We start from the raw sequence: 21,915 nt of genomic DNA, 5'->3' as shown, positions 1-21,915 counted from the left end.
GGAACGCCCACTATTCGAAGATTGAACATTCGAGAGCAATTTTAGAGTTCTTTGAGTTTATTTTCCAGCAAGGCCTTGCTTTTTGCCGCTTCATTCACTTTCACAAACATGTTGGTCATCTGATCCTCTAGCTGCGCTATTCTAGTTTCTGCTTCCTGTAACCTTACAGGGAAGCAAGCGACAGCCTCTTCAATTTTGCCTAGACGAAGATGAAGGGAGGCAATCTCAGATTCTTGTGATTTTTTTCATCTCCCTGATCTCTTCCAAAATTAGGTTTAACATGTCTTTTATATCCAACTGTTGAGTAAAACCCCCCTCTGACAAGGAGTTGCTGCTGTCTTGAACAGTCTTGCCATCTGGTTTTTGGTTTGAAGCAGAAGGGGCCGCGATCCCTAATCCGGTTCGAACCGTCGACTGTTCCTGTAGCTGGGGGGTAAGTAGAACCTGAACCTGCGGCTGGTTTTGTGCCTCTACTAATGAAATTTCTGTGGCTACATGTAATGGCAAAGTAGACTGTGCCTGCTCTTGTGGTGTGCCCGCTGTAGCTCCTGCTAGGACTAGCATCATATCCACGTTGAGTAAAGAAGTTCCAGAACTTTGCGTTTCTGGACCCCCTTTAAAAGAAAATGGAATCTGTTCAACCATCTGTACCATCTGGGCCTGTGATGGGGGTGGAATATACCTTTTTGCGTAGCTCCTGAGGCTTCCTGTGATTTTATTGTAGAGCTGGGGGGGAGCCAGCAGAGATGTTTTTTTACAAAAAAGGGGAAAATCCTTAGCACTCTTCAACTCTTTCTTACCCACCCTGGTTGCAGAAGCCTCTTGTTGTTCCGCAGCTATCGATGATCCTGTGGACTTTCTTTCCTCCACAAATAACTCATCCTCCAGCTGAACAGGGGACAACGACTGATCTTCTTCTGAGATTTCAAATCTGGAGTTTAAGTCAGATAGATTTGCGATATGATTGGCTCTGGCCGCTTGTGCTGCCGCCTTTGCTTGGGCTAAGCGGGTCTTAGCTTTAAGCCCCGCTGCTGAATCTACCTTGGCCACAGTGTTTGTTGATTTCAGATGTTTTCCCATTTTGCTCTGCTTTTTTTTTTCTTTTCCTATTTATTGATTATTATTATCGTGCCTCAGTGAACAAATGGTTGAAAAAATTAGGCAAATCTCCCCCTGGTCCCAAAAAAGTTCTTGCCAGATTGCTTAACAAATTCCTGACTGTTCAGTACCATAGAGAAAAACAAAAGGGAGAGATCCTCATACCTCCATCCTTGCAGTGTGTGACAGATTTTCTGGTTCGTAAGGTTTAATCTTGCTTTGGGAAACTCCTGGTGCTCCAGCCTTCATGAATTGCACCTCGCGCCAAGTTCAAGTAAGACATGGTAGGTTCTGATAAGCGATCCCCTCCACAGTGGGAAATTCAGGCTCCAGCTACCGGAGTGTCCTAACCAGTGCTCCGTGCTCCGTCAATGCACTCCACGTCCTTCTCAGCCCTGTCGGCCCCGGCCCGTACCACAGCGGGGTACACACGATTATTACAACCCTTGTCGAGCAAACATATTTGGCCAACCCCCTACAGCAGTTTGGAAATGGGTGGGCACAACTAGCTAGACTAACGTCAATCTGACTGGTAAACTGTGCATGCGTCTTTATACCTTTTGCCTAAGATTTACTTATGTAATAATAAATACATTTGTGTAAATTGGCTTTCGGGATGCAATTAAAACTATAATTTTGCAAAGGTGCAAACAAAAATGAGTAACTTGTTAACATAATGTAATCCAACTTTACTACAAGTGAGAACATCTGTAATATTTGCTGGCTACAACTTCATGTGCTGACCCATAAGAGATCAATACAAAACCAAAGGGGATGATGGACGGAGTGTTATACATTGCAAGCACTCACCCCCAGTCAACTGATCTGGGTCTAATCCATCATCATTCTTTAGCTCACGCCGCCACCGCAGTTCAGACATGCCATATGCAAATCAGTCTGACCCTGTGCCTCATGGGAACAGTACAGTCCGTACTGCCAAGTCATGTCTTCCGTGGACTGGAAACAAGCATCCTGGGACCAGTTTCTGGCTAGTCAGCCGTCAGCCAGGCAAGCTTGAATCCAGTGGCAAAGTTTACTTATTTAATAATAAATACATTTGTGCAAATTGGCTTTCGGGATGCAATTAAAACTATAATTTTGCAAAGGTGCAAACAAAAATGAATAACATGTTAACATAATGTAATCCAACTTTACTACAAGGGAGAAAGTCTGTAATATTTGCTGGATACAACTTCAGGTGCTGACCCATAAGAGATCAATGCCTGAGTAAATGGATGCAAAAGAATACGAGCTTACAAGTTAATTAACATGTTAGATTATAACTGCAACTGAGAAATGTTTGTAAACGCTCTTACCAAAGGTGCAGCTCGTGATGGTGCCAAACTTGGCCTGGGTGCAGTTGAGTACATGTAGTTGAATAAACGATCTATTTTTCTCAGGGGGACACCGCCACCTCGATCACTTATCTATAGTAAAAAGTCATTAAATTATTATCCAAGTGACTTCCGTTTCTGGCAGTAACACATAGGGAGAATATAGAGAAAATAAAGCAAACGTGTCAAAGCGAAAATAAAAGCAATCTCTTATGAACACTCCCTGTCCCGAAGGTATTAGACCACACCAGTACGTGAGGGTGATGGAAACTGTATCAACGCTAAAAGTACTACACAGCCAAAACAATATGCAAAGTCTTCTAATAAACTGTCTCGCCTAGTTGCCTTACACTGCCTTTGGCTTTCCAAGTGGCCGAAGCTGAGGGTAAAGCAAGGCGAATCTCTGTAAAACGAGGGTTTAAGTAATGTACGTGTCATCCTTGTGGGAGAGGCAAAATTCTGGGCATCACCTTCAAGAAAACATTATAGCAGTGCCCAGAATACCTTTGAGAGGTCTTCCAGAGTTTATCCATTCAGACGTCCGAACCAGCAACTAGTAAAAAAACCTCGCCTTTCATTTAGTAAAAGTTGTAAGAACAAACCCCTTCATGCACAAGGCACAACACTTCACAGAGATCTGAGAATGAAAGGATATTTCCACCGAGAATTTGTGACCTACCTGCTCAGACTGGCCTACGGGTCTTCCTAGTACAGAGGCCCACAAATATTCTCTTTTCATTTTGCATTTGGGTAGACAAAGCCAGTCTGTGACATGACATCTGCCAGCTCTTGGCCTGTGCATGCTAATTTGTTGCTCTTTTCACCAAAGCCTAAACATTCTGCTGCTATTCTCCAGCGGCTCTCACAAGACATTTGGTCAAGTTGTACCTATGTGAACACCTGATCAAATGGTGCCAATAAAACGGAAACAATACAAAAGGTAAGAGGCATATTTATACTCCTAAATCAAGACAATCTTCTATTTCTACCATGTGGTCTTATTATAACGGAGGAAAGGAACAGGAAAACTTCAGCAGAGAGGACTAGCATGCATATATGGGAAACATTTCCCAAAGTACTCTGAGTTTCTGGCCACATTTTCCATAATAAAGCATTTTTCTTGGCTTCTTTATAGGAACTGTGCAACATATCGAGCCTATGGAGAGAACCTAAACCTTGTAGACTGGATAAACTAACAGTGGCGTTTTCCCGATTGGGGAGTGGAGCCGCCGCCCCCCTGCTTTCTCGCAGTGCGAGAAGGCAGAAACCTAAATGGTAATAACTACCATTTTATGTTTCTGCCTCTCGCACGTGAGAAAGCAGAAGTGCCTGGTTGGGGTGGGGGGTCCTACTCAGGGGTGGGGGGTCCTACTTGAGGGCAGGGGGGGGGGGGGAGTAGCTTGATCACTGTTGTGGGTATTGACTGTTTGGTCCTACCTGTGGCCGACCAAACAGTCAGTACCCACAACAGTGGGCAAGGCACACCCCCCTGCCCTCAGCAGGACCGCCCACTCTCCCGTTTTCTCTATGTAGACTGCTGCACACAGCAGTTTACAGAGAGAAAATGGCACGGGTGAGGCGCGCTCTGCTTTGCCTTACCAATCACAACGCTGCCATTGCATCGTTGTGATTGGCGGGAGGGAGGGTGCCTTTCCTTGATGTTGATGACGAGAGCTGCAGGACGGTGGAGGCTGGACCCATCTAGAAGCAGAGGTGGCGCGGGACGGTAAGTTTTATTTTCTCTATTTAAACCCCTCCCGCCTCCCCCCCCCCCCATGCCCCAGCAATTACCCCATTTCCACCCCAACCGTCATGCCGGCCGTGACTGTTGATTTGTCACTCATACATGGATTAAAAAATAAATCCAGCCTGCATGCTTAGTCTGAAAACCGTGAAGACGTGCCAGTTGCATTTTGTTTTCTCTTCGGATGGAGTCGGTTTTGTTTGTCTCGCCTCGAGGTTGGATCTCGGTAGCACTGGAGTGGGCACACCTTCGTTGCTCTCTGTCTACGTTTGCAGCTTCCACTTTCCCCCCTCTCCTAATACTTTACAACACAGCCTGGACATGAATCGCCTTGGCGCACACTTATTTTCCAAAATAAAGCATGATGTCTCCTCTTCGAGGGCAATGAAATGCCGATAAAGCTGGCACTATCTACTTATCTGCGCTTCACTGCCCACAACAAGCAGCTATGATTATTTCAGGAAATAAGTGTGTGCAGGATATGCTGCCTGATGCAAATATAAAAGTACAGGAGAAAGTGGAAGCTATAAACCAACACTGTGAAGTGAAGAGTCGATGTCCAAAATCGTGAGTAGAGTAGTTTTATTAAAGAAGTACAGGACAAAAAAGTGTAATCTATCCTGCCTCAGCAACCGCCAGGATCAGAATAAAGAACATGGAACTAATACATGCTAAAGAACATGGAACTAACACAAGCTAACACTCTAGGGACATCAGCAGGGATGATGTCAGTATAAAGAGAAGCACAACATATCTCCTCCCCTTAAAGAAAGAAAAGAAAAACAAAACAAAGAAATAAAACAAAAAAATAAAAACACTAATATCTAACAAAATCATTACATTTCTTAGGAACACGATGAATCCTACCATAAGAAGCCCTACCGAAATTCGGAGTTGCTTCTTTTGAAGACTCAGGTGCAAAAGAAGAATTTCTGGAACAGTTGGGTGTCACTGGGGAAGAATTAGGTGGCACAAAAGTATCCTGTGACAGATTGGGTGCAAACTGAGATTCCTTGGGAAGAGGGCCCTCCCTCAAGGACACATCCTTGGAAGACCGCTCATTCAAACTTGTATTAACAACATTTTTCTTAGCATACAAGGCAATCCTACGGAAGTTCCAACTCTGCCCATTCTCCAACACAACATGCCATTTATGAACCTCCTTAACTCTCATAGGATCAGAAAACTTATTCATACCACACTCTCTACGGCCCAACTTAACTTTAACCAAGTCACCCACTTCAACTCTACCAACCTTTCCAGGAACAACCTTAGAAACAACATCTCCTTCCCACAACCACTGTGGGACTAACTTGGTTTTAGGAATTCTACCACGCATACGCTCAAAAGGAACTTGGTCAGTAACCCCATGAGCTGTGGTGTTATAAGACCAAACCATATCCTCCACAGCTCTGCGCACATCCCTTTGTCCTTGCAACGATAACTGTATAGTCCCTTTGACCAAACGATTCATTCGCTCAACCATACCATTACCCTGAGGGTTGTACAGGGAAGTGCACACATGCTTGATTCCATGATTGGCTAGAAAAGAATGCATAGAAGAAGATGTAAGTTGAGTGCCGTTATCTGTGATTAAAACTTTTGGGAAACTTTCCTTTAAAAATATTGACCTCAACTGTTTAATAACAGCATCAGTGGTAATATTCCTCATAAACTCCACACACAACCACCGAGAAGACAAATCTACAAGAACTAAGGCAAACCTACAATCACAAGGCAAAGAATCCATTGGACCAATAAAATCTAAGCAAATTTTTTTCCCAAGGTAAATCACTCATGCTAACAATAGAACCCTGTGAAGGAGAAATCATTTTCAACCTCCTCTCGCTCTCCTTACATAACAGACAAGACTCAACCCACCTTCGAACATCATCGTCAACACCCGGCCACCAAAAGTTTCTTTTCAGACGTTTAAGAGTCATGTTTTGTCCAAGATGTCCTTCATGAGCTAAGCAGAAGAGTTTCCTTCTGAGAGAGACGGGTGGAACAAACCTCTCACCACGCAAAACTAAATCATCTGAAGAACCAAGACTGAGTTCTTCTTGCAACTTAACAAAAGAAAGCAAAGAAGGTTTAACATCCCCTTCTCTTCTCCAACCTAAACGAATAGCATTAACAAGCTCACAGAAGTCAGAATCCTCTAAAACAGCTTGATGCCATTCTTCTTTAGAAATGGAACAAAACTCAGTAGAACAAGCATCCTCAAAACTAGCAACCACACACACACTCTCATCTTCAAAGTCCTCATTTACAGCTTCAGAAGAAATAGGTAGGCGTGACAAACAGTCAGCTTGGGTGTTTCTCCAACCTGAAATATGTTCTAACTTGTATGTGTACTCCTGCAACTTAGCTGCAAATTTCATCAAACGGGGAGAACCATTATTAGCCCCACCAGGCGACAAGATCTTAAGAAGAGGCTTATGATCAGTCCTCAAACAAAACTGCATACCCCATAAATAAGTGCGAAAGTGGGATACACCCCACACAGCAGCCAGTGCCTCTCGTTCAATAACAGCATAATTACGCTCAGAGGAATTGAGACAACGTGAAGCGAATGCTACAGTTCTCTCAATCCCACCACACTTCTGAGATAAGATGGCACCAATTCCATAAGCACTTGCATCAACAGTAACATAAGTGTCTCTACCTGGTTCAAAAGTAGTTAAAATGCCTGCATTTATAATGTCACTCTTAATCAATTCAAATGCTTGAGACTGTTGAGTCTCCCACTCAAAATGCACACCCTTCCTAAGTAATACTCGTAAAGGCTCTGTTTTGTGTGAGAAGTTAGGCACAAATTTGGAGTAGTACTCGACTAAGCCAAGAAAAGATTTTAGCTGGTCTTTATCAGTAGGAATTGGAGCACACCTAATTGCTTTCAGTAAATCTTCTTTAGGTTTAACTCCATCTTGCGAGATCGTGTACCTCAAGTAATCGATTTCAGTTAAAAGGAATTGACATTTGTCCCTTCTCAGGGTAAGACCAGCAGTAGATAAAATTTGTAAAACTTTTGACAAATTGCAATTATGTTCAAGTTCATCTATACCTGTAATCAAAATGTCATCTTGGAAAAAATGAACATGCTTCAAATCTTTAAATAAGGAATGCATCATACGTTGAAATACGCTTGCTGCGGAAGCCAAGCCGAATGGCAAGCTTTTGAACTGAAATACACCCTCAATGGTAACAAAAGCAGTAAATTTTTTTGAATCAGGGTGTAATACAACTTGATGATAAGCAGACCTTAGGTCCAATTTACTAAAGAATTTAACTTTGTCCATCAAGAGGACCATTTCGGAAATATTGGGCAAAGGAAACTTATCAACTATGATGTTCTGATTTAGAGAACGAAGGTCAACACAAAAACGAAGCTTACCATCCTTTTTTTGTGTGACCACCACGGGCGAAAGCCACTCAGAAGCTTCCACAGGTTCTATTATGTCTTGTTTTTGCATGTCATCAAGCATTTCTTTTACCTCTTTTCTAACAGCAATGGGAATCCTTCTGAGAGAGTGCCTAACTGGGAAAGCATTTTCCTTAACTTTAATCTCATGTACATAACCTTTCAGTTTACCTAAACTGGGACGGAAAACATCAGAAAATTTAGAAAGAACAGTCTCAACAATATTAAAATCTTCAACGACTAGTACTATATCATCGGACCTTGGGTCAAGAATGATATGCAAATCATACTGTTGTATCCAACCAAGGATGGCTGGACCCTCTTCAGAAATATAAACTTTACCAACAGCAGATCTCCCTTTAAATTGAAAAGAAGTATCCATGACTCACTTCAACTTAATTACTTTTCCCGTGTAACCTTTGGGCAAAATGTCGCTGTGTGAAAGTGGAATTGAAGACCAATACTCTTTATACATATTGTAAGGAATGATAGAAAACATTGAACCCGGATCAACCAGAAGTGTAACAGCAATACCATTTAGAATAAAAGAAGCTTTTGGTCTTTGTAAAATAAACTGAGTATTGTCCTCAGAGTCACCTTCCACACAAAGGGACATTTCTTGAGGAACAAAATCATCTTCGACAAAGTTGACTCTATTAAAAGAAGGAGATTTACAAACTTTGCTGATATGGCCACGCTTACCACACTTACGACAAGTTTTGTCTCTTGCAAAACAACCCTGAAAGTCAGCAGCATGAGACATGTCACCACAACGAAAACACCCCACAAATTTTCCCTTCCCTCCAGGATTATTAGAAAAAGACCTAGGTTTTTGAAGAAAAGTTTTTGGTTTAGTATTAAATTTGTCCACATTAGAAGTAGGGTCTTTGTCAGCTTTGTTGATAACGTTGACAGTCTCTTCTTTCTTTATTTCAAGAAGTCGCATCTGTCCATACACTTGTCAGATTCTTCAACAACTTTTGCGATAGTAATAGCTTCCAACAGCGTAGGATTTTTAGCTGCCCACAATTTCTGTTGCATCCTTTTATTTTTACATTGTACTATCAATTGATCTCGAATCATTTGATCAGCCATAGTGTCGTAATTGGCATGGCCGCGTTAGCGATTAGCTGAAACTACACGCTGTCCTCCTTAACTTGGCTATGTACGAAAACGCCATCTTGAATGTTACGGCGGCCATCTTAGACCATAAGCGGCCTCGTGGCCGGAGTGCCCTTTAGTCCGTTGTCCGTTCCATTGACCACTTCAGTCTGCCCAGCAACAGGCTATTTTTAGTACTGGTCAAGCTTGCACATGCGCAGTCCCAATTGACCAGTAAGCCTTTAGGAATGTGCGCCAAACTGACCAGCGGAGTTGTGCCCCCTCCAATGAGCTGGCAGTGTTCCAAAACATGACCATATATGTACACAAATGTGTCCTAACTTGTGCCGCCTATCTTTTATTGCCCCAAAACTGTGTATAAATTGGGGTCACACCGATGTTCGGTGTGATACCTCTTGCATTACCGAAGGGTGCTGTTTGAGTGTACCACCACCCCATGGGGTCTTAATAAACTTGTTCTTTGCCTTTTACAGTTTCCGTGCCAACAGTTCTTGAGTGTAAGTGGGTTATCTTTGGAGCATGTAGGCCTTGGGAACCCTGATCTACTTCAAATTGGCGACCACGAAGGGACTCATCGGCGACTCGGATGCCCGAAGGAGAGGTCGTGACGAAGGCTTGGAAACTCGCCATGGACGCGCGCTGCCACGAGTGACCCGAGTCTTGGCTGCCACAGTGTTTTTTCCTTTCCTTCCGATCTGACCTTCCAGGTGGCGCCGGTCTCCGACTGAGTTTTCGATCGTCTGCGTTGCTGAGAAAGTGCCGTTTGGCTGATTTGGCTTACAAGACCTTGGCAGTTGGAATCTGGACATTTGAGAATTTGGGTAAGAATTGTGTTCGGTAAGGTAGTCTTCGGACGCTTACTGAAGTTCTATGATTCGTGTTCGGTAAGGTAGTCTTCGGACGCTTACTGAAGTTCTATGATTCGTGTTCGGTAAGGTAGTCTTCGGACGCTTACTGAAGGTCTATGATTTGTGTTCGGTAAGGTAGTCCTTGGACGCTTGCCGAAGTCCTACGATTTGTGATTTGACTTGAGTTAGCTAACGTTTGTGAAATTTGTGTTTTGAACTTATATGTGTAGTGCACTTCACATAGGCAGGCATGTAGAGATGTTTCTCTAACTTTGTTTTTTTCCTCTGAGCGGCACATCTGTGTGAAGTACTGTAAGTGCCATTTTATATGGTGTCACGCTTTCGTGATACTTTTTGAACATGCCTGTTTTCAGCACACTCAGAGGAATGTGCTGCTTTGGAAATGGTGCCACAATTAGGTTAGCTGAAGCGCAGCCGGCTCCTCCAGAAGGAACACCAAACCGTGAGATGTATATAAAATGTGGCCTTCCCCCTATAATGTACAGCAAATTATGGCATAAGTATACAAAGTCGGATCCTGAATTGCAATGGCCTCTACATGGGTCGTTCGATTTACGTAAAGTACAGTTTGTGGAACAATGTTTGTTTCAACGCAGGTCTAGACAAAATATGTTTGATTGTGTGCGAATGTGGGAGAAAGCGGTGCGTGAGCGAATGAAGCGTGAAGTTGCCTTGGCGGACAAAGAACAGCGCAAGGCTGCTCGGGATAAGGCTTTACAGCTTGAGGAAAAGGAGGCTCAGGAGAAGAAAGAGAGGGAGGAACGGGAACGTAAATTGCAAACGACTGGTCAATTTCCTATCCGTCGACCGCTTTATCCTGTCCTTAATAATGAGACTGATGATTTTTCATTGCTAGATCGGTCACCGCCTCCGTACGTTTCGCCGACGGCTCCAGCTGAAGATCAGGGAGATGATGGGCAGGATAAGTCGGAAAAGAAAGGTGTATCCGCTCTCAGGTTTACTGCGGAGAGGTCCGCACATTTACGTAGTTGGGCTCGTAAAGTGAATAAGAAGTGCGTCTCTCAGGATCAGTTGCTTGCGGAGAAAAGGGCGTGGTCGGATCTTGAATTAATGTATTTTTTATCTAGTTTGGCAGATGAAGTTGTTGCTGCGTATCGTGAACTTTCTGTCACGTTAGAACCTAAATCGTTGTCAGTGTATCGTGAGAATTTGCTTCAAGGTGTATTTGATCTTGCAGATGTTGACGACCTATTCACGCAACTGATCCAGCTGCGGGACGAAACGACGAGATTGCGGGAGGAGCGGAAAAGGAGGCAAAAGGAGTCCGAATTGGAGAATAACGGGCAGGCTAAGGAGTGTTCTCTCCGTGGTTCAGATAAGAGTTCTGCGTTGCATGTTATGCCTATGCGTGAAGCCGCGCCTTTGTATGTTCCACCTAAAGGGGAAGGTACAGATGACGATAAATTGTCAAAGGATGCGAAAGGGTATTTTGTATATAACTGGGTATACACGCCTTGGAATAGAGCAGATGTTATGGCATTGAAAAATTCCCTACCTGATCTTCGGAAAAATCCGGCGGCATTTTATGAAGGGGTGGAAGGGGCTATTTCGTCTTGTGTGATGACTCTTGTTGATATAGATTTGTTCTTTGGGCTAATTCTACCACCTGATATGTGGAGACAAATTCGTAAAAATAATGATGAAACGATACTGGGGGGCACATGGAAAGAAATAAATGCTGCTGATTTGGATAGGGAACCGGCGTGTAAACCTTGTCAGTTAATTCTAGATCTTCCGGCAGCTATCTTGACTAAATTAAAGACGCTTGTTCCCTCTAAAAAGATTGATTGGACCATGTTAACTTCGTGCAAACAGAAACCCGACGAAACGGTTTCAGATTTCTTTACACGTTTTGAAGAGGCATTTCATGATTACAGTGGTCAATCTTTAACAGACGATACGGGTCGGCATTTGTTTGTAGATAAGTATGTGGCTAATCTCCTACCGGAGATTGCAAAGAGATTGAAATCGAGCGAAAGTTCCTGGGCCACGGCGACCCCTGCGTCCTTGTTAACTATGGCTCAGTATTATGAGCGGCAGGAATTGGAGGCTAAAGAAAGTATTGAGAAAAAGGCGAAGGAATTGAAAACGAAGGTGATGTTGGCGCAGGTTCGGGGACCACAGGGTAGAGGGAATGATAGAGGTAGACGGGGTGGAGGAAATACGTCGTATGGTCGTACGGACATTGCGGAGGATCAGTGCGCTTATTGTAAGGAGTTTGGGCATTGGGCCGAAGATTGTCCGGTACTTCGTGAGCAGCGTAGTCAGCGTGGTCGAGGAGGTGGAAGGTCGAGAGGAGGTTATACGGGAGCAAGAGGTAGCGGAAGTGATCGTGGAAGGGTTGAGGAGAGGGGCCGTGGCCAGGATGAACGAAATACGTTTGATAGACAAAATCAATATCAGATTTCGGAGGGTGAGAATGTGGAGCATCAGGATTATGTGCATGCATAGGACTGCGTAGGATGGGGTAAGGAATCAGTTGAAGTGCCGGTAGATCAGCAGGGTCCATATGTAACAGCGGGTATTCTAGGTTCTACTGATCAATTTCTAGTCGACACAGGAGCTACACGTAGCGCTTTGTCGAAAAACTTGGTTCCGAGGGCTCCCCTGTCTGGCGAAATGATTACATGTGTAGGGTTCGATGGCACACCCTCCCCTAGCCCACTGTCTAAGCCCCTTGCACTATGTCTTGACAAATATTTTAGTTTTGGTCAGTTTTTGTTATCACCCCACACGCCAGGTAATATCCTGGGTATTGATTTGCTTAAATATTTTCGAGCCACGATACGTTGCGCTCCTGAGGGAGTGAGGGTTATCCTGAATGATAATTATCCTGACCCCGACAGGTTTTATGCCATCTCAGATATTTCAGCTCTGGCCTCTCTGCCGCATACGTTATGGGCGACCTCAGATACGGATGTGGGAGAGATGCGTATTCCACCAATACACATTACTGTTAAGGAGGGGGCCCCTCTACCACGAGTGCCACAATATAAGATCTCGAGAGAAGGTGAAATTGCATTGACACGTATTGTTCAGGATTTGATTTCTGCAGGGGTTGTGGAGGAGGTCCCTTACAATGTTTGCAACAGTCCTGTTCTTCCGATCCTTAAGAGAGACACTGACGGCAAAATCTATCGCTTTATTATTGATCTGCGAGAGATCAACAAAATTGTCATTCCCCAATACCCGGTGGTGTCCGATATTACGACCTTGCTTACGCTGGTCCCACCCACGGCCACCACGTTTAGCGTAATTGATTTAAAGAATGCGTTCTTTTCCATCCCAGTCCATCCTGATAGCAGATACTTGTTTGGCTTCACGTTAAATAATAAATCGTATAGGTTTTGTCGTGTTCCCCAAGGTTATACTGAAAGCCCTAGCATCTACAGCCAGGCTTTGAAAAGGCAGCTAGATTCGTTTAAATTGCAGTCTGGCGTTGCTCTCATCCAGTACGTGGATGACCTTCTGCTTGCTGCTGACACTTATGCACAATGTGAAGAAAGTACAATTGCGTTGCTTTCCTTTTTGGCACAGAACAATCATAAGGTTTCGAAAAAGAAGCTCCAATACTGTAGACCCCAGGTGACCTACCTCGGTCATCTGTTGTCTAAGGAGGGGCGTGCATTAACATCTGATCGAATTCAAGCAATTCTAGACACACCAGTCCCCTGCACGCAGAGAGACGTACGTGCCTTCATAGGGTTGACGTCCTTTTGTAGACAATGGATTATGGGTTTTTCACACATTATAAAACCCTTGCTAGCGTTATTGTCCAAAGCTACACCAATGCCCTTAGCATGGACAGATGAATGTCAGAAGGCTTTTGAACAGTTGAGACAGGCCCTTTGTTCCGCACCCGTGTTAGGCACACCAGACTACACGAAAATTTTCACATTATACGTGCACGAGATTGATGGGTGCGCGTTGTCAGTGTTAGTGCAACTACACGGGGATAAGCAGAGACCATGTGCATACTTCTCTGCCATCTTGGATCCTGTAGCACGAGGGTTGCCTGGGTGTTTTCGAGCGGTAGCAGCAACAGCAGTTGCCATACGACAGAGTGAGGGAATAGTGTTATCGCACAAACTGTTGGTGTTAGTTCCTCACGCAGTAGATGCCCTGCTAAACCAAACAAAGACCCAATACCTTACGAGTGCACGGCTAACAGGATATGAGCTGACACTTTTGGCGCCACATATTACACTGAAAAGATGCGCTACTTTGAACCCTGCTACTTTATTGCCCTATCCGGTCGAGGAGGGTCAGGAAGAAAAACATCATGATTGTGTTTTCCTGACCGAGGAACAGACAAAGGGTCGTGTTGACTTACAGGATGTGCCACTTCCAGATGTGGATGGGGAACTGTGGGTTGATGGATCGTGTTTAAGGCTGCCAGATGGTACGACTTCTGCAGCCTATGCGATCACGACACTTAAGACAGTGGTAGAAACAGCTAGGATACCACAAAAATCGGCTCAGGCAGCAGAGCTGATAGCTTTAACAAGAGCCTGCGAATTGAGTGCTGGCCTATGTGTGAACATATATACAGACAGCCGGTACGCCTTCGGAGTAGTGCATGACTTCGGGCTACTCTGGAGAGAGCGTGGGTTTCTGACATCTCACGGAGAACACATTATGCACGGAGAGCTAGTGCGTGATCTCCTAAATGCGTTGCTTGGCCCAAAGAAAGTAGCGATAGTAAAATGCAGTGCCCACAAAAAGATCACGGATAAAGTGGGCCAAGGAAATGCCTTTGCAGACAGCATAGCAAGACAAACGGCTATGTCTCGAACTAGCTCCCCTATGTACGTGATACAATCGCAGGCTGAGCGATGGAGTGATGCTAGAGCAGAAATATTGGATATTCAAAAGTCAGCTACTGAATCTGAACTTGCGGCATGGGCAGCAGATGGGGTACTAGATGATGAGGGCTGTTGGAGAAGCAAAGACATGGAGAAGTGGAAATTGCCTGCGGCCTACTTGCAGGCGATGGTCCAGATGACACATGGACTGGCACATGTCGGAGCTCTTGCAATCACTCGGCTTTTAACACGAGTTTGGGAACATCCTGAGATTGCTAACACTGCGAAGAGAGTAGTGCAGACCTGCCTGGTTTGTTTACAGCACAATCCTGGAAAGGGGACCCATACTCCGAAAGGAGGGTTCGTTCCACCTTCTGCACCATTTGAGGTACTCCAAATTGATTACATCCAACTCGAGCGCTGCAACAACCTGAAGTACGTCTTAGTGGTGGTATGTGCCTTTAGCAAATGGGTTGAGGCCTTCCCCACGAAAGACAATACGGCTTTGACAACAGCTAAGGTGTTGCTTAAGGAATTCTTTCCTCGCTTTGGAGTTTGTAAATTTCTGTGGAGCGATAATGGGCCTCATTTTGTTGGAAAGATTGTGGAATATGTACTGAAGGGGTTAGGGATTCAGCAGAAGTTCCACGCTGTATTCCACCCTCAGTCAGCAGGTCTGGTCGAGCGGTACAATGCTACGTTGAAGCTTAAACTGGCCAAAATTGTGGCGTCTACATCGTTGAAGTGGCCAGACGCTTTGCCGCTAGCACTACTCTCTCTTAGATCAGTACCCCATTCACGAACTGGCCTTACGCCCTATGAGGTGGTGTTTGGGCGCCCCATGAATATCTGGGGGGTGCCTAAGCCGCGACTAATACATGATGTGCCTTGTGTTATGATGAACGACTATTTGGCACGATTAACGAATGATTTGCTTTCTATTCATCAACAGGTTCGAGAAGCGCTCCCTGATAACTCTACTGGAGAGGGCCATGATCTCCGTCCAGGGGACCACGTAATGGTCCGGTCGTTTGAGAGAGCAAGCAGTCTGGAGCCCAGGTGGAAGGGCCCCGAACAGGTCCTCCTTGCAACCCGAACCACTGTACGAGTGACCAACAGAAAGCGGTGGGTGCATTCGACACACTGCCGCCGTGTCTCTCCGGATCTGGTGACTCCTGCTGTGCTGACCGACTACAAAGAGATCTTGGATAAAGAAAAGAGCCCAGCTGTGACGTCGGCCGAAGTAGAGGGAGCCTTCCCGGACCACGCTGTTGCCGGACGAGAGCGCTACAACTTGCGCCCTCGATAAGAAGATTTTTGTTTTTATGACTGGTTGGTTACCGCTCCAGGTTTGTGAAACGGAAACCGGGAATTCCAAGGGGGGGGGATCAGTTCTGCCAGTGTAGCGACACCCGTCTTGGCCCGGAGAAGAAAACAACGGCTACCTCGGAGTTCAGCACCGTATTTTTCTTTTTTTAGGTATACACGCACGTGTATCTGAGACTTTGTGAACAATTTGTGCTATTTGAGATTTTGCACGAACATTTCTGAACTATGGCATCAACAACATCACGAGATAAAAAAGTATTGGGTGCCTTTCTTTTTGTTCTGACTATTGTGGTGATAGCTGTTATAGCCTGGGTAGTTGAACTTGTGGTGCCTGTACGTGAACATTTGCTGCCGACTACCCCGGCTCCGTCTGAACATTTTCATTTTACATTACCCTTTCATGAAGAACGTCATAGGCAAACGTATCTAAATAACAGCTTCATTCAGATTCTTCACCACACACATAACATGACCAATACCTCAAACTGTTGGGTGTGTGGGATTTGCCAGGGCACCAAAAGAGAGGGGGCACCCCACTTATTCCACTCCCGTTTTCACATAATGGATCATGCAACGCCTGGTACACCCTCCTCTTTACTTTGAGATGGCCAACCAAAGGGGGGGTGCTTTTCCGTTTGAATAAAGTATGTTCCCATGACAAGGATGGGTTTCCACGGGTTGAGGGTACTCGATTTGAATGGGAAGAGTACAGGCCCGATAACGTGTCTGCCCCACGTGTGTACAGCAACCAGAGGAATATTAATGTATCAAGTGCACATGTCATTAATGTCATTGCCACAAAAGCCGATTTATGTATCAGAAATAAGGGTTCGATTGCAGTGGGGAAAAGCGAATGTAATACTACTCTCACTTTTGATAGCCCGAATGGCATCTCATTTGTTGCATCACGGAATACGTATTTTATTTGTGGAACGAAGGGTTACCATCAGCTTCCATTGGGGTGGTTGGGCACATGCTATGTATCGTTTGTACTACCTACTGTATTCATTGCCCCACCAATGTATCACAATGATTACACGTTATACCACGATTTCGTCTTGAATAGGGTTAAGCGAACTGTTGTTCTGGATGACATCGACCAGACCGACACTGCTTTGCAACAGTATGTGGACTTTAATTTGGGACTATTCTCCTTTGTGGGGGCTGCACTGAACAGCCGGAAAATAAGACGACTGACACGTGTTGTTGAGGCTGTAGCGAATGACACTGCCATTGCCCTGGGAAACATTACCGAGGAACTACAGATTTCTAGGATCGTTACGCTTCAAAACAGGATGGTGTTGGAAGTAGTTTTGGCTGATCGTAGGGGGGCATGTAGAATTATCGGAAGCAGTTGTTGTGTATACATTCCAGACAATTCTCCATCTGTTTATGATGCGATATCTAAGCTCCACAAGATCGCAGCTGAGATACATCCGGACAATGGAACTTGGACGCTTTCAGGATGGTTCTGGTCCATGCTTGCTACCTGGGGCTGGAAACTGTTGACGATTCTATGTATAATTGTGGGAGCAATGTTTTTCATATGCCTATGTATTCAATGTGGCCCAGCCTTATGTTCTATGTGTTTGTCAGCTTGCATACCCTCAAGACGAGCTCTTGCTCATGACAAAATGATGCTTCATAAAGAAGTAACTCAAATAATGTTAATAGACATCGAGGACGAACATCCCGATTATGTTCACTATGAGGTAGATTCAGCTAAACGCTAAAAGGGTCGTCTGTCGTAATTGGCATGGCCACGTTAGCGATTAGCTGAAACTACACGCTGTCCTCCTTAACTTGGCTATGTACGAAAACGCCATCTTGAATGTTACGGTGGCCATCTTAGACCATAAGCGGCCTCGTGGCCGGAGTGCCCTTTAGTCCGTTGTCCGTTCCATTGACCACTTCAGTCTGCCCAGCAACAGGCTATTTTTAGTACTGGTCAAGCTTGCACATGCGCAGTCCCAATTGACCAGTAAGCCTTTAGGAATGTGCGCCAAACTGACCAGCGGAGTTGTGCCCCCTCCAATGAGCTGGCAGTGTTCCAAAACATGACCATATATGTACACAAATGTGTCCTAACTTGTGCCGCCTATCTTTTATTGCCCCAAAACTGTGTATAAATTGGGGTCACACCGATGTTCGGTGTGATACCTCTTGCATTACCGAAGGGTGCTGTTTGAGTGTACCACCACCCCATGGGGTCTTAATAAACTTGTTCTTTGCCTTTTACAGTTTCCGTGCCAACAGTTCTTGAGTGTAAGTGGGTTATCTTTGGAGCATGTAGGCCTTGGGAACCCTGATCTACTTCAAATGCTCCAAAGTCACATTTTAGAGATCACTCCCTTAAACGAGCAACCATCTGATCTACTGTCTCTTTACCCTTTTGTGGTGCAGTGTAAAATTTATGTCTTTGCATGACAATGTTCACTTGTTTTCCAAAATATTTTTCTAATCTCAATTTGGCTTCATTGTAGGGGTTATCAATAAGTTCACCATCTGCATTACGGAGTTCTGGCAAGAATTTGAAAACATGTTGTCCAGCTTTCCCCAAAGAATTCAACAAAATAGCTTTCTTCCTTGTTGCAGGAAATCTAAGCCCATCTATAGCTTCTAAATAATTTTCAAAGAAACCTAACCACTCCTCCCATTCAGTGGTAGGAATTTCTCCCTCAATCAGAAAGGCAGGTGGAGGGGAAATTGTATGATTAGCTGTAGTTGCCATGTAAATATGTATTTATGTCTTTAAAATGTATTATGAATCGCGGAATTAAGCTGAGGCAGGTAAAAGAAAAATTAATAAAGGCAACTGAGTAGTAAGAACGCTTATTGAAAGAAAGCTCCTTTAAACGGGAAGGTTTCAATGTCTCAAACAGATTTGCCGGTTGAAGGAAATGCGTGGCTGGCAAAAACGGCAATTTCCTATGGAGTGTGGTTGGCAAATACAGAAGACCTAAGATGGCCGCCTGACGCTATGCGCGATGACGTCAGAGCGCATACAGCGTCAGTAAATCAAAAGACGCGACTTTTGTTATGCGCGTTGTTGCTCGCGAGCTGCTCACGAGATAATGCACGGGGTCGGATCTGACTTCACGCGCCAGATAAACCGCCCAGGGAAGTCAAAGGACTTCCAAATAAATATTGAAAAGTACCTTGTGAATCGAGGAATGTAGGATCCGAAGGTGGCGAAAATCGGCAAACTGGGAAACTGCAAATCAGCAACCTCGGTAAACAGGAAACCTGGAAGCGGAGAAAGGGTGCAGACGGGCGCTTCGACCAGGATGAGCTGTGACTCTTCAATGATGTGGGAAGGTCAAGTCGTCGCCAAAATGAAGTGAAGAGTCGATGTCCAAAATCGTGAGTAGAGTAGTTTTATTAAAGAAGTACAGGACAAAAAAGTGTAATCTATCCTGCCTCAGCAACCGCCAGGATCAGAATAAAGAACATGGAACTAATACATGCTAAAGAACATGGAACTAACACAAGCTAACACTCTAGGGACATCAGCAGTGATGATGTCAGTATAAAGAGAAGCACAACACACTGTTTGCTAGCAATGCATTCTTTCGTAAAGTTAAGTCAACTTTGCATTTCTCATGTTGAAGAAATAAAATGGGAAAAACAGCCTTGCGTGCCACTTTCCTAGGGAATGCTTACATCGCGGGGTTCCAGCTTCCATTTCACCAGTACTTTTTATATGCATTACAGCATTGGGTGTTAATCTACCAGACACACACTTATTTCCCCAAATGAATCATGACTGCTGCTCGCCGATAATTATAGAATTTTAGAACCGGCATTTAATTGCCCACAATGAGAAACCATCATGATTTATTTAGGTAAATAGGTGTGCCCGTTAGTAAATGAAGGATGGCCCAAGGATGCCTGGTGCAATATAAAACACATTTGGAACAGATAGGTAGCCATCAGGGTAAACTAATTTCCCTCTCTAGCTTTTTCTACCCATAAAAAACCTCTGCCCTTTTGGTCCCACTAGCCTCAAAACTTATCCCACGAATTACGGATGTAGCATTTCTGCTTACAGAAGTGCTGTGAGCACAAAAAGAGCCTCATCCTATTTGCATAAAATCCTATTGTGACTGATAGTAACTTCAAGAAAGTAATGCCCGCTAACAGTCACAGAATTTAGACACTGGAAGACTGCTAGTAATGCCTGCATCTCACTTCTTACACCCTCAAAGATAATTGCAGCAGGCATGGTTGGACCTGGGAAGAAAATAAACTGTGGGGCTGGTATTAGAATTACAGTGGACTCATTACTGAATTATTAGCTAAGAAAAAAACTCAGGGGTGGGGGGGGGCTAGGTTTTCAAATCAGAGCAGTATTTTTTTTTTACAAGGTAGGGTAGAGAACATGCATTTATGCTTGCTGCATGCAATATTTCTCTTAATATCCGGGAAATCAAATGTAAAAACTGGTCTGCCAGACCTTATGGGGCAGTTTTTCATGTGTTTAAATATTTCAAGACTTCATGTTCACAATTGCTTTTCTTGCTTTCTCAAATTTCCTTTAAAATACTCCATTTGCCACTTCTTTTTTCAACATTTTTTCACGGGGAAGACCCTCAACCCCACCCCAAACCCGCCTTAAGTCAGTCTGGCTCCCTCACAACACTCATCTCCCAACTTTTACGCCACACCACTTTCAAATGTCACCAGCCGCCACTGTAAACTAATCATCCTGCTCCAGTGTGTGAGGTTCACAGTTGTTCAAAAACAAACATGCGTCTCTGTCAGGAGTACATTTGACACCTGAAGGGTCTATTCAGAGGCCAAACTGCTGTTCAATACTAAGGTTAATGGAAGGAGCGTCAAGTTCACAAAGTAAAAGGTCAACCATCCATGTTGTAGTCCTTGTTCTTTTTATTTTTCAAATGAGTAACACTAAATTCCTGTTCCAACAGAAAAAGTTATTCAATCCAAAATCCACAATCCAATCTGAGGATATATCACTCCCAAAGTCAATAATTTCTTACAGATGAATGATCAAACTCAACAACAGCCTACGCGTTTCGTCCTCCTAGGACATCATCAGGGCTGTAAAAATAATTAAACAACAAATCACAAACACATTCTCCATACACAAATATATGCTATTATTACATATCCAAATACTGTATACATTTCAAACATAATTCATTTTTAATTCTATACTTTCACTACTCCATAAGTAACGGGAAGTAGTACCAAGCCTGCCTATATAACAGTCTATCAAGAGCACTAATATTCTAGATTCACAAATCCACCAACCTAAGTAAATTCAACCCCATTTAGATGTTAGTCATTTATACAGTCTATAGAAATTATAATATAAAGAACCATGCCTCTTCACTTAAAATACCCAAGATAGTCAATGCACACACTTCAAAATATGTGAAAAACATACCTCATCAGTATAAGCAGCTAAACTATGCTGAGAGCTGAGTCACACTCTGTATGAGCAAGATATATTCATCATCAGTGTCCCAAAGCAGCGGGCCTGTATGTCAAAATAAACTATCAGTGTCTAGTGGAGTTAAAAAAATCACTCTCAAGTACTGATGAGGTATGTTTTTATTATTTTTACAGCCCTGATGATGTCCTAGGAGGAGAAACGTGTAGGCTGTTGTTGAGTTTGATCATTCATCTGCAAGAAATTATTGACTTCGGGAGTGATATATCCTCAGATTGGATTGTGGATTTTGGATTGAATAACTTTTTCTGTTGGAGCTTGAATTTTGTGTTACTCATTTGAAAAATAAAAAAACAAGGACTACAACATGGATGGTTGACCTTTTACTTTGTGAACTTGACGCTCCTTCCATTAACCTTTATATTTGTGGATTTGTCTGGTCTGATCGGTGGACCTAAGGAAGAGGAGCGTCCGAATCATTAAGGACTTCTTTGGAAAGAAAAATCCTTGTGAACAATCTCACCAGTGCATACCCAGGAGCATGACTTATTCAAAGCAAAAAACATGTGATCTAAGCTAGGGGCACCGCTAGAGGTTAAATAGTCAATGGCAACTTTGTTATCAAAAACCCAGAATTTCTATGCTGTGTACATTGAAGGAAAACTTTGTAGGTTAAAACCCCATTGAACTTTTCAACGAGTAACAATAACATTTAGCAGCAAACTAGCAGTAGGAGTCACGGTTGTCATT

General features: G+C 43.9%; 1 protein-coding gene across 1 annotated transcript in view; it reads right to left on the bottom strand.

The window, feature by feature from the left end:
- PDK3 (pyruvate dehydrogenase kinase 3) overlaps positions 1 to 21,915 on the bottom strand; it is a 1,449,910-nt gene that overhangs the window by 181,210 nt on the left and 1,246,785 nt on the right. Inside the window, exon 9 of the mRNA XM_086934512.1 lies at positions 2,415 to 2,525. Within this exon, the coding sequence (XP_086790638.1) occupies positions 2,415 to 2,525 (111 nt within the window). The remainder of the gene's footprint in view (positions 1 to 2,414; positions 2,526 to 21,915) is intronic.

Source organism: Lissotriton vulgaris, chromosome 8 (assembly GCF_964263255.1).
Source record: "Lissotriton vulgaris chromosome 8, aLisVul1.2, whole genome shotgun sequence".
Taxonomy (NCBI): domain Eukaryota; kingdom Metazoa; phylum Chordata; class Amphibia; order Caudata; family Salamandridae; genus Lissotriton; species Lissotriton vulgaris.
Note: the sequence above shows the minus strand (reverse complement) of the source record. Positions and strands in the feature narration are given on the sequence as shown.